The 19,609-nt window shown below is 36.6% G+C and overlaps 2 protein-coding genes across 4 annotated transcripts in view; both read right to left on the bottom strand.

Moving 5' to 3' along the window:
* Positions 1-19,609, bottom strand: part of LOC127849325 (uncharacterized) — a 60,546-nt gene that overhangs the window by 12,210 nt on the left and 28,727 nt on the right. The gene's annotated exons all lie outside the window — the stretch shown is intronic.
* On the bottom strand, positions 1,911-19,550 carry LOC127848220 (uncharacterized). Of its 3 annotated transcripts, none has more exons than XM_052380547.1 (5): positions 19,350-19,550; positions 4,168-4,331; positions 3,487-3,637; positions 2,902-3,116; positions 1,911-2,555 (listed from the first exon to the last, which is right to left on the bottom strand). In XM_052380547.1, exons 1-5 carry the CDS (start codon positions 19,540-19,542, stop codon positions 2,367-2,369), a joined length of 912 nt encoding a protein of 303 aa, XP_052236507.1. In that variant the 5' UTR covers positions 19,543-19,550; the 3' UTR covers positions 1,911-2,366. The 3 variants fall into 3 exon arrangements, with proteins under 3 accessions (XP_052236507.1, XP_052236506.1, XP_052236508.1); XM_052380546.1 differs by lacking the exon at positions 4,168-4,331 and adding an exon at positions 18,960-19,123 and having other exon boundaries at positions 19,350-19,549; XM_052380548.1 differs by lacking the exon at positions 19,350-19,550 and adding an exon at positions 4,558-4,625.

Below are 19,609 nucleotides of genomic sequence, written 5' to 3'. Positions count from 1 at the left end.
TTATCTTTGGTCTAAATCCTGTGTAATTAGAGTTTGACAGAGAGAGTGGTGAATTTTGTTTGATTTTAAACCACATTCTAACGGATTTCTTTAAAAGTAAGCAGCTAGGAAGGTAAGGATTACGTTCACAAAGTCATTCTAACTTAGGCTCTCAAAGAACACACGCAAATCCGCTCAATTCAATACGTAAAATATAAAGAATAGAGAAATACTTACACTCCGCTTTTACCCGACATGTATACACTTCCGCAGCCGATGGATGAACCGCAGACGATGCGTTAGTCGATTGCACGGTGTGGTCAAGATCAGCAGCTTCAACACACATTTTAGTTTAATTTATTATTTCTTCCAATTATATTTGTGATGTTTGTAGTCTGCCAGTTCTTCTAATTTTGTCTTTTTATGAATATATTTGTTTTTAAATACCTCATGTCTTAATAGTCTATAATGTTGATTATGTATCATTTAATACTGATGTTTGTTTTAAATATGCATGTTATTTATTGTTATCATTGTAAATGTCGGTTAATAGCTATTCATAGCTTATGTTTCTTTGTAACACATGCACCGATTTAAAATAAAATTTGATTTGATTTGTGTTGACTTCGAGCGGGATACAGGAAAAGCCACGATTCCAGAGGCGTCCCTTGTTCTTTTGCAGAGCACCGATACACTGCAACCCCGTATAACGTCCCTCGCGGAGAAAAAATTAGTATGTTAATTAGTATTAACGGTGAGACCCACATCAAACCGTAGCTATGTGCAGAGTGGAAACTTTGCAATAGCTACTCATTTGCCGAGAATATTTTGCAGATTTATCATAACACTTTCTAGGTATTAAGCCGGAAAGAGTCAATGGGCTGAATACGAAATTTTGTTTTGCAGCCTTGCTTTAGCCTAGACTTGGGCTTCCTCTGTTGGAGTTTTCTATGTTGCCTGGTTGGTTTTGTGATGTTGCACAGACAGAATAGTTTTGATGGAGCATTTATTAATACTAGAAGAGGGTCTGTTTTTGTGTGTTTGGACCGAGATGATAAGTTTTGGGGGGGTCACAGGTAATGACAATTTCTCACTCTATTCTTTGTTTTCTTGGGAAGACGATTTCAACGCTTCATCCTTTCTTTGCTACAGATTGATGTGAGTTATATTAGTTTTTAGAGAGAGCGCGCATGACGGATTCACGTGCCAATAGGAATTTTGAAAACATTTTAATTGATTTCATAAATACATTATATTAAATACATTATATGCTCACAGTTTGCTTCACACTATTCTTCAAAATCACAGAAAAAAGTGTTAAAAATTACTTCAATTAAGATATTATCGTAATTTTTATTAATTTTACCTACATAGTTTTATAAATGTTTAACATTTCTCAAAGCTATATTCCTTCCACATTTTTTATTAATGTGAACCATGCATCTCAAGCATCTTAGAAAAATATTAACAGATGCGACCATCAACCAACTGAATAAATACGGTTATCACAAACATCTTTCCTCGGAAATAGGTATTTGTTTTTGGATCCTCGGCAGCAGTAATGGCACGGCAACGTTTTATTTTGGCACATTAGGTAGTCGGCCTGGAAACACATCAGATGAAACCCCGCCCATTCTAAACACTACACGTTCCGGCTTACCGACACAAAAGCCCTTACGCCGTTATTGAGTTTGTTTTAAATGTGCTAAATGTGTTGCACTGCATTATTTCATTCGAAACCTAACCAATGTGAAAAAATCAAAACAAGATACATGTGTTTTATTTAGTAAAAAATTGTTTTGTGCTAAATGTGTTGCACTTCATTCTTTCATTCGAAACCTAAACAATGTCAGAAATCAAAACAGGATACGTGTTTTATTTAGTAAAAAATATGTTATATGCATTAAATAAATATGATAACAACACGCATGCAAATATTTATGACGACCAACATCGTCGATTGGAGGAATTTCGCTGTGTAACCTGTTGAAAAGAATAGATTTAGCAAAATCACGTAAATTAAATGGATTATTCTTTCGGAAAGGCAATCGGTCATATAACACTGATAAAACGTTATGACTGATCTATAATAATTATGCATGTCATAGTAATATTGAAACAGTTCTACTAATTCTGTGAATCATCTAGTACAGTGTCAGAGAAGAACGCACTCGTGTCGTGAATAACACTGACATTTATAAAAATGTGTGATATAGCATGTTCAACTTCAACACAACATTCAAACCTTATTGAACAACGAAATAAAAACATTCGAAACTACTAACATATAATGAGAATTGTTCATGTACGATCATGATTACCAATTGTTTTTAAAAATAAGCGAACAATTTACAAAACAATCGATAGGTCAACGGTAAGAAATAACGTTAATGTTCCCCCCCAAACGCGGAGTCGATGTCATCCTCTATAGAGGATATCAGAGCCTTCTGCCTCGCTGTTCTGTCGGCATTAGACATGTGATCGATAGGCGATGACAGGAAGTTGTACAACTGCATGATTTCAGTGTCACTTTCTTGGACGTAGTCACTGCATATCTTGCCAAAGAACTGCCAGTCCTGTGACAATAATATGTCCACATTGTCATGTAATAATCATATGATAACCTCCATTGTGTTCAAATAAAATAAACATTTTGGAACAAACACTTGGAATTGTCAGTAAATACGATACATTTAAGAAAGATAAATAGTTTGGTACAAATAAAAACGTACTTACAGGTTTTAAAGGTTTCGTTTTCTTATTTACTAAATTAAATTAAACATCATGAAACATATTTTTCGATTGTCACTGCATCAGAAATTAATTAGATACATATTGACTAACACATTCACACGACCATAAAAGGTTTTCATGTTTAGTTTTCATGTTGTTATTTTCAGAGAACATGACAACAAGAAATACCTTTACGGCCCTACTGATGGAATTCTTGAACCGTTGTGCGTATCTCTCGTCTTCAATTTTCTTCCAGTAAACTTCCCCGGACCTTACATCCTCTTTCACATACTTCAGTGTAGCAGCCATGTTCTCCCAGAACTGAATGATTCTAGTGAACTGACGATCCACGTCCCCGAGATGTAGCGAGGCCTCCCTGAGACTTTCGACATTGCCCAGACCAGCTGAAATAAAGAGATTATACAATTACGTAGCTGTTTACTCACTTTTTATGTTACCATACTAATCGCATTAAAACATGCACACAATTAATTACCAGCCAATACATTTGCAATATGTTTACATAATTTTAATATATCCGGGGAAACATTTGTTCAAAACATATTTTGAGAGCATACTGGCATCACAGCCCTTCGAGTTAGGCGATAAATCCCAATCTCTTGACCTACTTACCATTTGTATTGTTCTCAACGATGGATAGTTCACTTAATAAGAAACGTACACTACTTGAAAAAAATCAGCTCGGGAAAGCTTTCAAAAAATAAATTAAAGTACATAAATTACGTTACTTGTAAATACAACAGCCCCTTATACCATGATGCATGCTGAGTTCTTTCATTTTTGCCAGACGTTGATGCGCTTCTTTCCTTTGCGCATGCATACGTTCTACGACAACACGGCGTTCTTGCTGTGCCATGTGCACGTTGTCTTCTGCCGCTTGGTGTCCCTTCATTAGCTCTTTGTACTAAAAATATAAACAAAACACTTTCTGGAGAAAAAAAACAATTTCACTCATTTTTTAGATGGCACACCATTTTTCATTTTTAAGGTCATCAGCGTTCGCAGACGCATAAACGTTAAGAAAATCACCAAATAAGTATATTACAATTATGATAAACCTAACATTTGCACACACGGTTTTACGTGTTACCAAGGTCACGTTCAACCAAACAAAGTTTGCAATAGATATTGACATGTGTTTGATTGTCTTATATTCGAACCATAAGTTAGAATAGAGTGGATGCGGTAGATAGACACAATGCACGCACCATCGGTTGATATTTCTATGAACTGCAGTACAAACTTTTAAACGTTTTACAAAGAACAACGAAATCTTGTTTAAGCGTTAGCCGTCATTGATGTCTTAAAACTTGTAACTGTAGTGTCACTTCGGATCCGCGTGTATTTAGCCTGAACACCTAAACTATTTCTGTATTCATATTAAAAAAACATTAACATGAATCCATTTAAAATGACACATGCTATATTAGGTACCCTGTCTTTCTTCTTGTCTCCTTTAAACATGCTAGTGAAAAAGTTTACTGCCTTCCCGACAACCTCTAACACGACTCCGACGCCACCGCCCATTGCAGCGCTTGGGCGAATGCTGTAGTCCAGAAAATTTGTGTCATCTACTGACATATCGCGACCTGCACCCTCTGACAGTGTAGACAAATTAACACAAATGTACGGCGTATAGAAATCGAAGTTTCTCATAAAAATATATATAACACAAGCCAGATTGGTTAACACTTTTAAACAGTCTGGGCTAATAAATGTTTGGACATTTTTTTTATTTTATAAATTTCGTCCTCTGTAAAACGCATCACTTACTCAAACTCCATATCATGCTTACTGTACTGCACATTATATTGCACTTCCTACCTGCAACTTGAACCATTAGATCTCTCTGTCCTTTCAAGGATTCTAAGTCTTCTTCCATCCTTTTCTTTTCTTCTTTCTGAGCCAGTGATGCAGCCCTGGCCATCTGTTCTTCTCGTTCCATTTCTAGCTGGAGCCGCTCGCTTTCTTTGACGACATGTTTGTTTATGTCATTAACGGATGCCATATTCCTTTGTACCTCTGTTTGGAGAGTTAGGTAGCTGCAAATATACACACTTATGTTTATGAACCCCCATTATTTTAGTAATTATCACTGCTATCAATATGCTCACTTTAATGTTGATGTTATATGAAGCGTTGAATAGCGGCCATTTCTATAATTAAGCATCGAAATTTATTTTCATTGGTTTAAGCATGTTGTTTCCTTCCAAAGGACAAAATAACATCCAGTGCGGTCAAGTGTCCGATTTTCTCTTAATTTCAGTGACAATCCAGAATAATAATTTCAAATAATTTAAACTAATGATTAATAAGCCCCAACTATCTTGCTTTAATCGCTTTTTCAGTTTTTCTCTCTCAGAGATGCATACCTCGTTCTTGTGTCTTCTGATTCCTTCTTCATAGACTCAGCATTTTGGATAATATAACCAAAGGCGTCAATAATGATATCTCGATCCTGAAAAAGAAAACAAGTTCCTCAAAGTCTATAGTTATTTCATCATCATCATAGATCCTCTGATGACCTCTATCTAGCGATCCCTGAAGCACAGTCTTTCACAGTGAGTCGTACCGGGTGACGTGTTTAAACCAAGCCAGCTATCGTCTTTTAACTAGCGTCAAGAGGGATTCTTGAGAGCCAACCAATGCAGCTGTCGCGGTTCTGACGTACTCGTTGGTCTTGTGATAAATGTAGGAGATGCTGAGCAGTCTTCAGAAACACTTATGCTCACAGGCATGAATCCTTCGGCCTGTTACCCTGTAAAGCGTTCAGGTCTCGCAGCCATAGAGTAGGATGGAGACTACGAGGGACTTTAAGAGCCTGCGAGTGGGTAAGCTGATAAATATGCTTTTCAACAGCTTGCTCAGTCTGCCATCGCTGCGGTTACCATGGCAATTCTTAGTCGTTTCTCGGTGGATGACTCTGCAGTTGAAGGTCTGTACAACTGTGCTTCACCCTGCTCAGAATCCAGCCTGTCTTCTGCCAGCTTCACCTCGGGCTTATGGTTCCTTCGGTCGGGGATGATATATAGCATGACCTTGTGGAGCGCACTATGCGTTTTAGGGTTATAGTGCGTTATTTCTTATACAACCAAAGATTGCCTGTTTCGGTAGCAGAATAACTAGAGACTTGTCCTACGCTTTGGGTCACTTCTCCTCCCAGATATTCTGGCAAAGTGCAAGCTTTATCTCTTCTCCTTTCTTAAACAGCTCAGAATGGACATTGTCCAACCCGGAGATTTATTTTCTGTCAGACTGCGCACTGCCTCACCCGCCTCATCAATTATTATCTTCAGACTTTCATTATCCGCTTCTGTTCTAGAATTGTACTAAATGAGACTGGGGTCGGGTCGATGCGGGTAGTTATAAAAGTCGCAGCAGTATTCAGTCCACCTGTTCAGAAATGCGACATTCTCGGTCTGTATGTTCCCGTAAGCGTCTAATATAACACTACATTTGGGCTTACTGGTTTTCGTAAAGGGTCTTTAGGGTACTGTAGGCTGCCTTACTGCTGCCGGTGGTTACTGTTGGTCAATGTTGTTACATTACTCCTAAATCCACACCTTTTTTGTTTCTTTCATCTTCGTCCTCCTTGATGATCTTCTGGTACTGTGACCTAGAGTCCTAGCTGGAGTACTTCTCTCTGCTTTTGTCTCATAGGTCCATGATCTCGCTCGTCACCAATGGCTTGTTCTTAAACATATTTCTTCCGCGGACTTCTTTGTCTGACGACAGCAGGACTTCCTTGGTGTGGTTTGTGATGATGTCGATTTAATTGTTGAGGATGTTCAAGACTTCAATCTTATCATCCATCTGTGTTTGAAATGCCTCTGCTATCGCAATTAATTTCTTCAATTAAAAAAAAATGTGTGGTTCATGGTGATAAGTTTGTTCTTTAACTTCAGCTTGATGATCTGCAACAGTACACATTCTTGTGTTTTAATTGTTGATGCTGAACTTGAACCGTTGAGGTGCCAGAAAGAAATCGATCAGAATGTGTACTTGTCCGTTTTGCTGTTCTGGGCGGTTCTTTTTGGGTGAAGCGTATTAACCAGAGTGAGTTGGTGGCTTGTGGCGAACTCAAGAAGTGAGATAGTTATTTATATGTGACTTGATGTGGGCAAATAATGAGTTCTGAAATATGCATCCATTATATTGTATACTATATTGCGCAGTTACGCAAGGAAATTGGTTGAATCGTGCTAGTAATAAATAGTTTTATTTCTTAATGTAAATTTATACGATTTAAATTAAACACTTACTTTACGATAAACATAAACTACAAAAGAAAACTACAAAAGCAACCAATTATATGATTTCATCAAACATGCAAACCATTTGTGTAACATGCCTGTAAATCTACGGCGTCCAAAATCATCGGAATCATGGTCTTGATTATGTGACCAGCAGTCACTGTGAACTTTTTCATCAAGCCCGACGTCAGCAGGTGCTGTGACCGCGCCGCATGTGCCGTCATCCGAACCTGTCAGTCAAAAATTATAAACATGTGGACGATTTAATCAGAATAAGACGTAAACGGATAAAACATACCGTGATACGTAGAAATATTGCAATTTTCCAAAGAATCATGAAAACGTTGTTGTTGTTTTTTCGCTTTTGTGAACAAAATAGATGATGAGAACCTCTCTGACGACATCAGGGTGATCCGCCAGGTTCAGATAGGCCAGCTCCAGATAGTTGGCCACCTCGCGTTGTGCATGATACAGCTCTATGGCCGCTATCGTCTGTACCATCGCCTGCTTCTCGAGAGTATCGGAAGCCTATGTAGTATAATAATACGAATAATGATAGCAATGAGAAGAAGAAGAAGTAGACAGAGAAGAAACCTAAAAATGAAAATTAAAATAATGATAATAATACTGTTCTGAGCAAGATTCATGATGATTGGATCAAAAAAATTACCTCTAAAGGCTAAACAACATTTCAGTACAGCTGTAAAAGAAAATGCATCCCCCGGGCGGACACGTTTTTAACGAACCTGAACCATTTTAGAACTCGGGCGAGATTTAATTTGAACAATTGTTCTGAGAAACTTTGTCTAAGATTGGATCAAAAATGCCTCTTCAAGACTTTAATCCATTTATTCCAAGTGGACTCTCCCATCCTTCTTAGTTGGATCAATTTATTTCCAAAATTAGCGATGTCTAGTATATTTATTTCTATATTTAGAACAATTCTTACAGAAATTCCTTTAAACAAACAGCGTAGACCCAGATGAGACGCCGCATCATGCGGCGTCTCATCTGGGTTCATCTGTTTGCAATGTCCTTTTTCAGGACGCTAGGCATGAATGGGTTAAACAAGGTTCCACTTTAGCCATTAAGGGAAAACTGCCCCGATACGTGGCGACTTGTTTTATAACAGACCGATATCATTTTCAAACTCAGTCGAAATATGAATAAAACACATCAAAGTCGCCCAAGTTTCATGAAGTTTTGAATTTTTTTTAATGTAACTTCTATAGTGTTTACAACATTTTTAATTGGCCTAATGAAAAAGTGTTTAACGTCATGTGCTCCAGATTCAAACTCGGTCAAAATTTCATAAAGACAAATGTTCTAACCAAGTTGTACGAAGATTGAACAATAACTGTCACCTCTATAGTAAACATGTAAACATTGACGACACACGATAACGACGCGTGGCGCAAGAGTTGCGACAAACGACGGACTAAAGGGAGATCACAAAAGCTAACCATTAGTAGGTTGTGCTCAGATGAGCTTACTATAATAATAATGATAATAATAATAATAGTAATAATAATGATGATGATATTAATAATAATAATAATAATAAAAATAATAATAATAATAATAATAATAATAATAATAATAATAATAATAATAATAGTAATAATAATAATACTTTTAGAGTCGTATTGGTAATACGAACGTGTAAAAAAAGATTTTTCTTGGAATATAGAGCAGAAACAAAAGAGCGTTGACCTTTGGATTCGACTAGTGAACTTAACCGGATAACGACAATCAGGAGATGTACACAGCATTGCATCCTTTATGTGTAATTTGCTATGTAGCGGAAGCGAAAATATTTGGATTTTACCTTAAATCGTGAGATTGACCTTCGCTTGGTGAGCGTTGTAAATTACACAACTTATCAGGTCATAGGGAATATTAATATAAAAATACACTAAAACTTATATTCGTACAGTCGTTTAAACATCTGAAACTCCTTGACATTTGACTTCACTTTCATATTCATAATCCGCAAATGATACTTTTAACCGTCAAGGCCAATGGAAGTCATGAATAGTAACCAACATCTTGATATTTTACATCGGATTGTGACATTGGGCTTTGCCCAACCATGTAAAACGAACTTGCGTTAAACTCCTTCCATTGTTTATGAAGTAGTGAAATGAATATGAACATGCTTTCCTTTGGACTTGAATTGTGACATAACTTATAATCGAAAAGCTGGGAAGGATTAAGATACAATACGTCTGAATAAGGGCGAGTTAAAATCAGCAGACGTTTCTTAGCGGAAACATATATTGTATTACCTTTGACCTTTAATCAGATAGTGACATTTTACGAGAAACAAAATGCCCCATATCGGCCTGAAAGCGGATGGATACACGAATATCCAATAAAACGGACATAACAACCAAGTCAACATTTTTTTCCTGAGTTGTATAGTATGATTAAGTTACCTTGATTATGGTTTTTTACACAAGATGCATAATCATGCATGGTAATACAATACCTCCTTATTACCGATAAATGACCCCATACTTTAAATATGTACGTATGAAAACCTCATACACTCGAAACCATCGTTACTTTAGTACTTTGTCATGCTGGAACGATATCGACTTTAAGAGTTGCCACAGTAGTACACACGCTTATTCAGCAATCCATAAATGAAGCTAGATCTTATAATGCTATATTAACACCGCTGTAAAAATCATTGATACATTAACAGAAACTATGCCCTCGTGTAACATTATATATATATACAGTACCTGTATTTGAATCACCATTTACTAAAATTGCAACACAATAATAACAAATCAAGAGCCCACTCAATTCCTGTGTTAAAATACTTAATACAGCCGTCAGTAATTCTGCTGCGAAATTATAAAACAATTGTCAGATTTCTATATCAGATTATTTCAATGGAATATTGGTACCCGTCAAGTGGACAAGACCAGCTCTACCATATTTGCACTATTTATAAATGAATTATCAGTAGTGCTACGTGAAGCTTGTGGCTTTGAAAATTTTGTTTAAAATGAATTGCCTGAAATTGTATGCCTCATGTTTAAGGACGATATTGCAACCTAAACTTCAACAACAGTTAAACGTAGTTGATCAATAACTTACATAAATCTGAAATAATTTTTTTTAAGAAATGGCGGGCCTTAAAGAAATTACGAGCGCTGGACATGTCGTGGCACGAAAATAAATACCACTTCCGCATATAAATATATATGGGATTATTGATCACAACCAAATTATCATGGAACGTGGCGCACGATAAAATAAGCTATCAAGCCCCAAAAGCAATATTTTCAACTTATATTTATAAAACGACCTTTGGACACATGTATATTAAAGAGCTATTTTACTTTTTGATAGCATGGTGAAGCTATATTGTGTTACGGCTCACAGATATGGGGCTATAATATGTAAATACCACTGTCCAAAAACATTGTGTAAACGCCATTGCATGTTAGGAAAAATACAAATACCTGTATCCCCCTTGGGAATATTTCGGGTGCGGAGATGCGACATATCTTATAAATTTCTTCTAATGTTCTTGACATAGCACGAAGACATTTCAAAATTGACTCACAGTGGACCTCTCTAAAGCCCTGTGCATCCTTTTCATTTGATACATATTCATTTCTGCCATCATATTTGACTTCTGTAGGTGATGTGAAAACATGACAGGACGGAAACTCTCCAATAAATGTTACACAGTTTCTTCGAAATTCATTGATCATTTCCTAAATTTTGCGTTTATTTTCTGGAAATCGCTTTGGCTTCTTGCTGCCTTCTGCATTGTATTAGCTCGTTTCAAATTTCTGTCCACAATGTCTCATCAAACGTTACTTTGAATACAGGTCTTGCTCCAGCACGTAAAGAGCAATTCATGACAATCACAGCAAGCCATTTCACATAACACATGTGGGATATAATATTTTTGAATTTCATAGTATACAGGAGTAGTGTATGTATTTTCAACTTTACATTTAGTTTCATACATCATTTTCGGACAGTAAGTGTGTGATACAAGTAAACTACAATCAGGACTTACAACATGAATAAGGGATTCTGTGCTTCCGGTATAGGTGTACATCCTTCTTCAAAGTAGTCGAGATCCGGGAACATAGAAGGAAGTACTTTTGCTACAACTGTTGCAATAGCATTGATTTTGAGGAAAGTTCCATTATTCATATTACTTGTCTGTGCTTCGGTAAACTGCCTGTTATCTATTCCAGTTTTCACTCTGTCATAATGTGCTTTTATGTCTTTTAGATTCCCTTAACCCAATGCCGTATAGCATGTGCTTCCTGTAACTGATGATCTGTTTGTGATCTTATACCAGGTTTCAGTCTTTTGTTTTGTAGTTTTGGGGTTTTCACGGGGAATATCACTTTTCAGCTGATGGTACTTTTCATGTTTGGCAATATCAACAGTGTCCTCCATTGAATAGCAATGTTTATAACCATTGAATATGCTGCAGAACTTACACAAATTCTTGATTATTCTGAGTGAAGATTCAATTGCCTGATTGGCGTCGTATTTGTTCACCTTTAAACAACTGATCACAAGTGCAAATTTGGATTTACTCCAATGCTGCGCCATTTTATCGCCAAGATCTATGAACTTCTTTCACCCTAAGATCAAATGGACATCCCTGAGATTTCTTATCCTGTTACTTAAAACAAGAATTAAATCTTTTAGAGCACTGACTATTATGTCGATGTCTTCTTCGGATATATGTGTGGTTCTTTTCAGCAAACGATTCTAAACCTTTGGCAAGTTCTTCAATTTTTATATTCTCGATCTTGTATCGTTCTGATTTTTCATGTAGCGTATGATTTGGTTCGTAATCCCAAAAGTCAATGTCCCCTGCGATTTTTCCTTTACCCCGAGCTATTTTCTTTCCGTCGACAGCTGTTTTTACATATTTCGATTTCAAACACTTAGATAACGTCTGTATGGAATTTTCTATCACTCCTGGAAACACAGGATCAAGTTTATTTTTGCTAAAGATTGAACTGAAGGCACAGCAAAATATATTTCGGAGCGCTCAGGCAAATACTCTCCTCGTTCAGCTTCACCTGAAACAACCGTTCCGGTATGTCTAGGCCCTGACATAAATCTCAAAAACTTCCCTTTAAACAGTCGATAGCCTACTTCCCAGAAATGTCTTGTCACACTTCTTACATATCTCATTTCTGTTGTACTCTTATTTGAAAACCAATCAACGATGCCAAGAAAAAAATAAATATCCTATATTAGTCAATGGAAATATATTATAAACAACCAAATCACAAAACTTTTCAAACGTTTCCTATTGGCCACTTTCTTTCAAGTTTTGTAAAACTTCGGGCATACATTTCAGTAATCTAGAAAAGTCCTCGTTGTCGTCGTCCTCATCATCAATGCGCTTTATTTCCATTTCTTAAAGGTACGTTTCTAGACAGACCTGTGTGTTTTCCTTATCGTTACATGTTGTGTTTGGTGTAATCGAATCACTTTTTATTGGAGTGTTCATTTTTGTCTTTTTTATTAGATTGGGTGCTCTATATATACTAACTTTGTTGTCGCTGGTGTCAAAAATTTCTCCGTCATCCAGAATTATGTTCGGATATGCTTTTGTTCGAAAACCAAATGCCCCAGTTTCACTGTCAAGTTCATATTCCCTGTATTGTGAATTGTGGCGTTCAACTAAATGGTTTATTATATCCGGGAACAATGCAGCTGTACCGATGATATAGTAGCACTTCAAGGGGTTTATTATCAGTTTTTGGTGTACCTGAAATACATAATGTGTTGTATTTTTAAATAGCAAATCAGTATATCACACGAGAGATATCATACGAGAGACTATGACATTGTTTGAAAGCACACGTCTGCGTACGGAATCCGGATAGTACCATCTACAATCTCACCCTTCTTTCATCAATTGCGACACACGACACACGAAGCGGTACAATATGATAAAATATAGTGTGTCGCTTCGTGTGTCGAGCAAAATATCGTGTGTCGCTTTGAGTATCGCGCAAAATATAGTGTGTCGCTTCGTGAATCGCGTAACATGTCGTGTGTCGCCCTTTGAACTTGAGACACGATATTTTGCTAGGTACTCAAAGTAACACACACTATTCTGCGCGACTCACGAATCGAAACACGATAAATTGCCGTATACTCAAAGCCACACGATATTTTGAGAAATACACGAAGCGACGCGCGATAATGTTCCACAAAATATCGCCCTTGTGTAGATAGCCCAAAAGACGATACATCGTGGTAAATATCGCGTGTCGCAAAAAATAGTGTGTGTCGCTTCGTGTGTCGAGCAAAATATCGCGTGTCGCCTTAAGTATCGCGCAAAATAATATGTGTCGCTTCGTGTATCGCGTAACATATCGTGTGTCGCCCTTTGAACGCGAGACACGATATTTTGCGCGAAACTCAAAGCGAAACACGATGTTTTTCGCCATACACGAAGCGACATACGATATTTTGCGCGATAGTCAAAGCGATACGCGATATGTACCGCAATATTTACCGCGATATGTCGCCTTTTGGGCTACCTACACAAGGGCGATATTTCGTGGTACATTCTCGCGAGTCGCTTCGTGTATCGCGGAAAATATTGTTTGTCGCTTTGTGTGTCGCGCAAAATGTATTGTGTCGCTTTGAGTATCGCGTATAATATCGTGAGTCGCTTCGTGTGTCGCGCAAAATATCGTGTATCGCTTCGTGTGTCGTGTGACGCCCTTGTTGAAAGAAGGGCAAGATTAAAGATGGCACTATCCGGATTCCGTATCTGCGTGATAATTAAACGTTCAACTTGTTAATTTATTTGAATGTGTGAGTTCTATACAGTTTCAACTATTTTCAGTCGTATCGCGACAAATAACATATGAATTATCCATGGTCCTTAAATTCAAAATAGTATAATCATGAAAGAAAGCCGCAACCGATATATATCGAAAGTTAGCTCGTAATTAGAGTTTTGCCATAATTATCGCTATTTTAACAAAAGGATAGAAGAAAATCATATAGTACAACGCATGCCAAACACATTTGACAATCTCATTCGAAGTACAGTGGAATCTCGAAATGTCGAAGTTCATAAACCATACAAATTATTTCGCGATAAAAGATATTCCAGTAACCCGATTTATAACACGTACACTTCTGACTAGTTATAACTAGACACAGGTGACAAACGATTCTGAAAGCTCTCCAGTAGGAAATTCCAACATTACTGTCAACCTTCACCTGTCTTTAAGTTTGTAAATTCATTCATGCGTTTCAATCAAGAAAAACATTGTATCTCAAATTTGAGAAGGGAATGAACATTTATGTTTGAAGTTTCCATTACTTCAATATATCCGTCTTCGGCAAAGCGAGAGTCAAGTGTACTCTACATGATGTGGATACATATTGCGTGTAAATGACTTGTTTCAATAATGTCAAAGTATGAATTATTTTAAACGATAACCACTCACCCTTCCAATTTTATTTTAAAATACGAATGAAAATCTTAAAACTGTTTTTGTGATCAAAATATCTGATAGTTCTATCGAATATGGTCAATGAGTAACGTCCACATCTCATCATGCCAATTTTCATTGCCTCAGCCGATGGCTTGAGAACAATTTTATTTTCGCGGCCGATGTCATGACCATCTAATAAGTAGCTACGGCCGTTGTATTGAGCCGTTTTTCCAACCCCACTCGAATTTAAACGTTGATAAAAATGTTGTGTTTTCATGTGGGATGCTGTAATTTGGAATAACCGAAAAGAAATGATTAAATATTTCAATAAAATGTTGTTCATATTTATCTTTGGTCTAAATCCTGTGTAATTAGAGTTTGACAGAGAAAGTGGTGAATTTTGTTTGATTTTAAACCACATTCTAACGGATTTCTTTAAAAGTAAGCAGCTAGGAAGGTAAGGATAACGTTCACAAAGTCATTCTAACTTAGGCTCTCAAAGAACACACGCAAATCTGCTCAATTCAATACGTAAAATATAAAGAATAGAGAAATACTTACACTCCGCTTTTACCCGACATGTATACACTTCCGCAGCCGATGGATGAACCGCAGACGATGCGTTAGTCGATTGCACGGTGTGGTCAAGATCAGCAGCTTCAACACACATTTTAGTTTAATTTATTATTTCTTCCAATTATATTTGTGATGTTTGTAGTCTGCCAGTTCTTCTAATTTTGTCTTTTTATGAATATATTTGTTTTTAAATACCTCATGTCTTAATAGTCTATAATATTGATTATGTATCATTTAATGCTGATGTTTGTTTTAAATATGCATGTTACTTATTGTTATCATTGTAAATGTCGGTTAATAGCTATTCATAGCTTATGTTTCTTTGTAACACATGCACCGATTTAAAATAAAATTTGATTTGATTTGTGTTGACTTCGAGCGGGATACAGGAAAAGCCACGATTCCAGAGGCGTCCCTTGTTCTTTTGCAGAGCACCGATACACTGCAACCCCGTATAACGTCCCTCGCGGAGGAAAAATAAGTATTTTAATTAGTATTAACGGTGAGACCCACATCAAACCGTAGCTATGTGCAGAGTGGAAACTTTGCAATAGCTACTCATTTGCCGAGAATATTATGCAGATTTATCATAACACTTTCTAGGTATTAAGCCGGAAATAGTTAATGGGCTGAATACGAAATTTTGTTTTGCAGCCTTGCTTAAGCCTAGACTTGGGCTTCCTCTGTTGGAGTTTTCTATGTTGCCTGGTTAGTTTTGTGATGTTGCACAGACAGAATAGTTTGCATTTATTAATACTAGAAGAGGGTCTGTTTTTGTGTGTTTGGACCGAGATGATAAGTTTTGGGGGGGTCACAGGTAATGACAATTTCTCACTCTATTCTTTGTTTTCTTGGAAAGACGATTTCAACGCTTCATCCTTTCTTTGCTACAGATTGATGTGAGTTATATTAGTTTTTGGAGAGAGCGCGCATGACGGATTCACGTGCCAATAGGAATTTTGAAAACATTTTAATTGATTTCATAAATACATTATATTAAATACATTATATGCTCACAGTTTGCTTCACATTATTCTTCAAAATCACAGAAAAAAGTGTTAAAAATTACTTCAATTAAGATATTATCGTAATTTTTATTAATTTTACCTACAAAGTTTTATAAATGTTTAACATTTCTCAAAGCTATATTCCTTCCACATTTTTTATTAATGTGAACCATGCATCTCAAGCATCTTAGAAAAATATTAACAGATGCGACCATCAACCAACTGAATAAATACGGTTATCACAACCATCTTTCCTCGGAAATAGGTATTTGTTTTTGGATCCTCGGCAGCAGTAATGGCACGGCAACGTTTTATTTTGGAACATTAGGTAGTCGGCCTGGAAACACATCAGATGAAACCATGCCCATTCTAAACACTACACGTTCCGGCTTACCGACACAAAAGCCCTTACGCCGTAATTGAGTTTGTTTTAAATGTGCTAAATGTGTTGCACTGCATTATTTCATTCGAAACCTAACCAATGTGAAAAAATCAAAACAAGATACATGTGTTTTATTTAGTAAAAAATTGTTTTGTGCTAAATGTGTTGCACTTCATTCTTTCATTCGAAACCTAAACAATGTCAGAAATCAAAACAAGATACATGTTTTATTTAGTAAAAAATATGTTATATGCATAAAATAAATATGATAACAACACGCATGCAAACATTTATGACGACCAACATCATCGATTGGAGGAATTTCGCTGTGTAACCTGTTGAAAAGAATAGATTTAGCAAAATCACGTAAATTAAATGGATTATTCTTTCGGAAAGGCAATCGGTCATATAACACTGATAAAACGTTATGACTGATCTATAATAATTATGCATGTCATAGTAATATTGAAACAGTTCTACTAATTCTGTGAATCATCTAGTACAGTGTCAGAGAAGAACGCACTCGTGTCGTGAATAACACTGACATTTATAAAAATTTGTGATATAGCATGTTCAACTTCAACACAACATTCAAACCTTATTGAACAGGGAAATAAAAACATTCGAAACTGCTAACATATAATGAGAATTGTTCATGTACGATCATGATTACCAATTGTTTTTAAAAATAAGCGAACAATTTACAAAACAATCGATAGGTCAACGGTAAGAAATAACGTTAATGTTCCCCCCAAACGCGGAGTCGATGTCATCCTCTATAGAAGATATCAGAGCCTTCTGCCTCGCTGTTCTGTCGGCATTAGACATGTGATCGATAGGCGATGACAGGAAGTTGTACAACTGCATGATTTCAGTGTCACTTTCTTGGACGTAGTCACTGCATATCTTGCCAAAGAACTGCCAGTCCTGTGACAATAATATGTCCACATTGTCATGTAATAATCATATGATAACCTCCATTGTGTTCAAATAAAATAAACATTTTGGAACAAACAATTGGAATTGTCAGTAAATACGATACATTTAAGAAAGATAAATAGTTTATTACAAATAAAAACGTACTTACAGGTTTTAAAGGTTTCGTTTTCTTATTTACTAAATTAAATTAAACATCATGAAACATATTTTTCGATTGTCACTGCATCAGAAATTAATTAGATACATATTGTCTAACACATTCACACGACCATAAAAGGTTTTCATGTTTAGTTTTCATGTTGTTATTTTCAGAGAACATGACAACAAGAAATACCTTTACGGCCCTACTGATGGAATTCTTGAACCGTTGTGCGTATCTCTCGTCTTCAATTTTCTTCCAGTAAACTTCCCCGGACCTTACATCCTCTTTCACGTACTTCAGTGTAGCAGCCATGTTCTCCCAGAACTGAATGATTCTAGTGAACTGACGATCCACGTCCCCGAGATGTAGCGAGGCCTCCCTGAGACTTTCGACATTGCCCAGACCAGCTGAAATAAAGAGATTATACAATTACGTAGCTGTTTACTCACTTTTTATGTTACCATACTAATCGCATTAAAACATGCACACAATGAATTACCAGCCAATACATTTGCAATATGTTTACATAATTTTAATATATCCGGGGAAACATGTGTTCAAAACATATTTTGAGAGCATACTGGCATCACAGCCCTTCGAGTTAGGCGATAAATCCCAATCTCTTGACCTACTTACCACTTGTATTGTTCTCAACGATGGATAGTTCACTTAATAAGAAACGTACACTACTTGAAAAAAATCAGCTCGGGAAAGCTTTTAAAAAATAAATTAAAGTACATAAATTACGTTACTTGTACATACAACAGCCCCTTATACCATGATGCATGCTGAGTTCTTTCATTTTTGCCAGACGTTGATGCGCTTCTTTCCTTTGCGCATGCATACGTTCTACGACAACACGGCGTTCTTGCTGTGCCATGTGCACGTTGTCTTCTGCCGCTTGGTGTCCCTTCATTAGCTCTTTGTACTTAAAATATAAACAAAACACTTTCTGGAGAAAAAAAACTATTTCACTCATTTTTTAGATGGCACACCATTTTTCATTTTTAAGGTCATCAGCGTTCGCAGACGCATAAACGTTAAGAAAATCACCAAATAAGTATATTACAATTATGATAAACCTAACATTTGCACACACGGTTTTACGTGTTACCAAGGTCACGTTCAACCAAACAAAGTTTGCAATAGATATTGACATGTGTTTGATTGTCTTATATTCGAACCATAAGTTAGAATAGAGTGGATGCGGTAGATAGACACAATGCACGCACCATTGGTTGATATTTCTATGAACTGCAGTACAAACTTTTAAACGTTTTACAAAGAACAACGAAATCTTGTTTAAGCGTTAGCCGTCATTGATGTCCTAAAAATTGTAACTGTAGTGTCACTTCGGATCCGCGTGTATTTAGCCTGAACACCTAAACTATTTCTGTATTCATATTAAAAACACATTAACATGTATCCATTTAAAATGACACATGCTATATTACGTACCCTGTCTTTCTTCTTGTCTCCTTTAAACATGCTAGTGAAAAAGTTTACTGCCTTCCCGACAACCTCTAACACGACTCCGACGCCACCGCCCATTGCAGCGCTTGGGCGAATGCTGTAGTCCAGAAAATTTGTGTCATCTACTGACATATCGCGACCTGCACCCTCTGACAGTGTAGACAAATTAACACAAATGTACGGCGTATAGAAATCGAAGTTTCTCATAAAAATATATATAACACAAGCCAGATTGGTTAACACTTTTAAACAGTCTGGGCTAATAAATGTTTGGACATTTTTTTAATTATATAAATTTCGTCCTCTGTAAAACGCATCACTTACTCAAACTCCATATCATGCTTACTGTACTGCACATTATATTGCACTTCCTACCTGCAACTTGAATCATTAGATCTCTCTGTCCTTTCAAGGATTCTAAGTCTTCTTCCATCCTTTTCTTTTCTTCTTCAAATTCTTTCTGAGCCAGTGATGCAGCCCTGGCCATCTGTTCTTCTCGTTCCATTTCTAGCTTGAGCCGCTCGCTTTCTTTGACGACATGTTTGTTTATGTCATTAACGGATGCCATATTCCTGTGTACCTCTGTTTGGAGAGTTAGGTAGCTGCAAATATACACACTTATGTTTATGAACCCC

This window comes from Dreissena polymorpha, chromosome 10 (assembly GCF_020536995.1).
Source record: "Dreissena polymorpha isolate Duluth1 chromosome 10, UMN_Dpol_1.0, whole genome shotgun sequence".
Taxonomy (NCBI): domain Eukaryota; kingdom Metazoa; phylum Mollusca; class Bivalvia; order Myida; family Dreissenidae; genus Dreissena; species Dreissena polymorpha.
The sequence above is the reverse complement of the archived record's forward strand: the minus strand, read 5'-3'. Positions and strand labels throughout refer to the sequence as shown.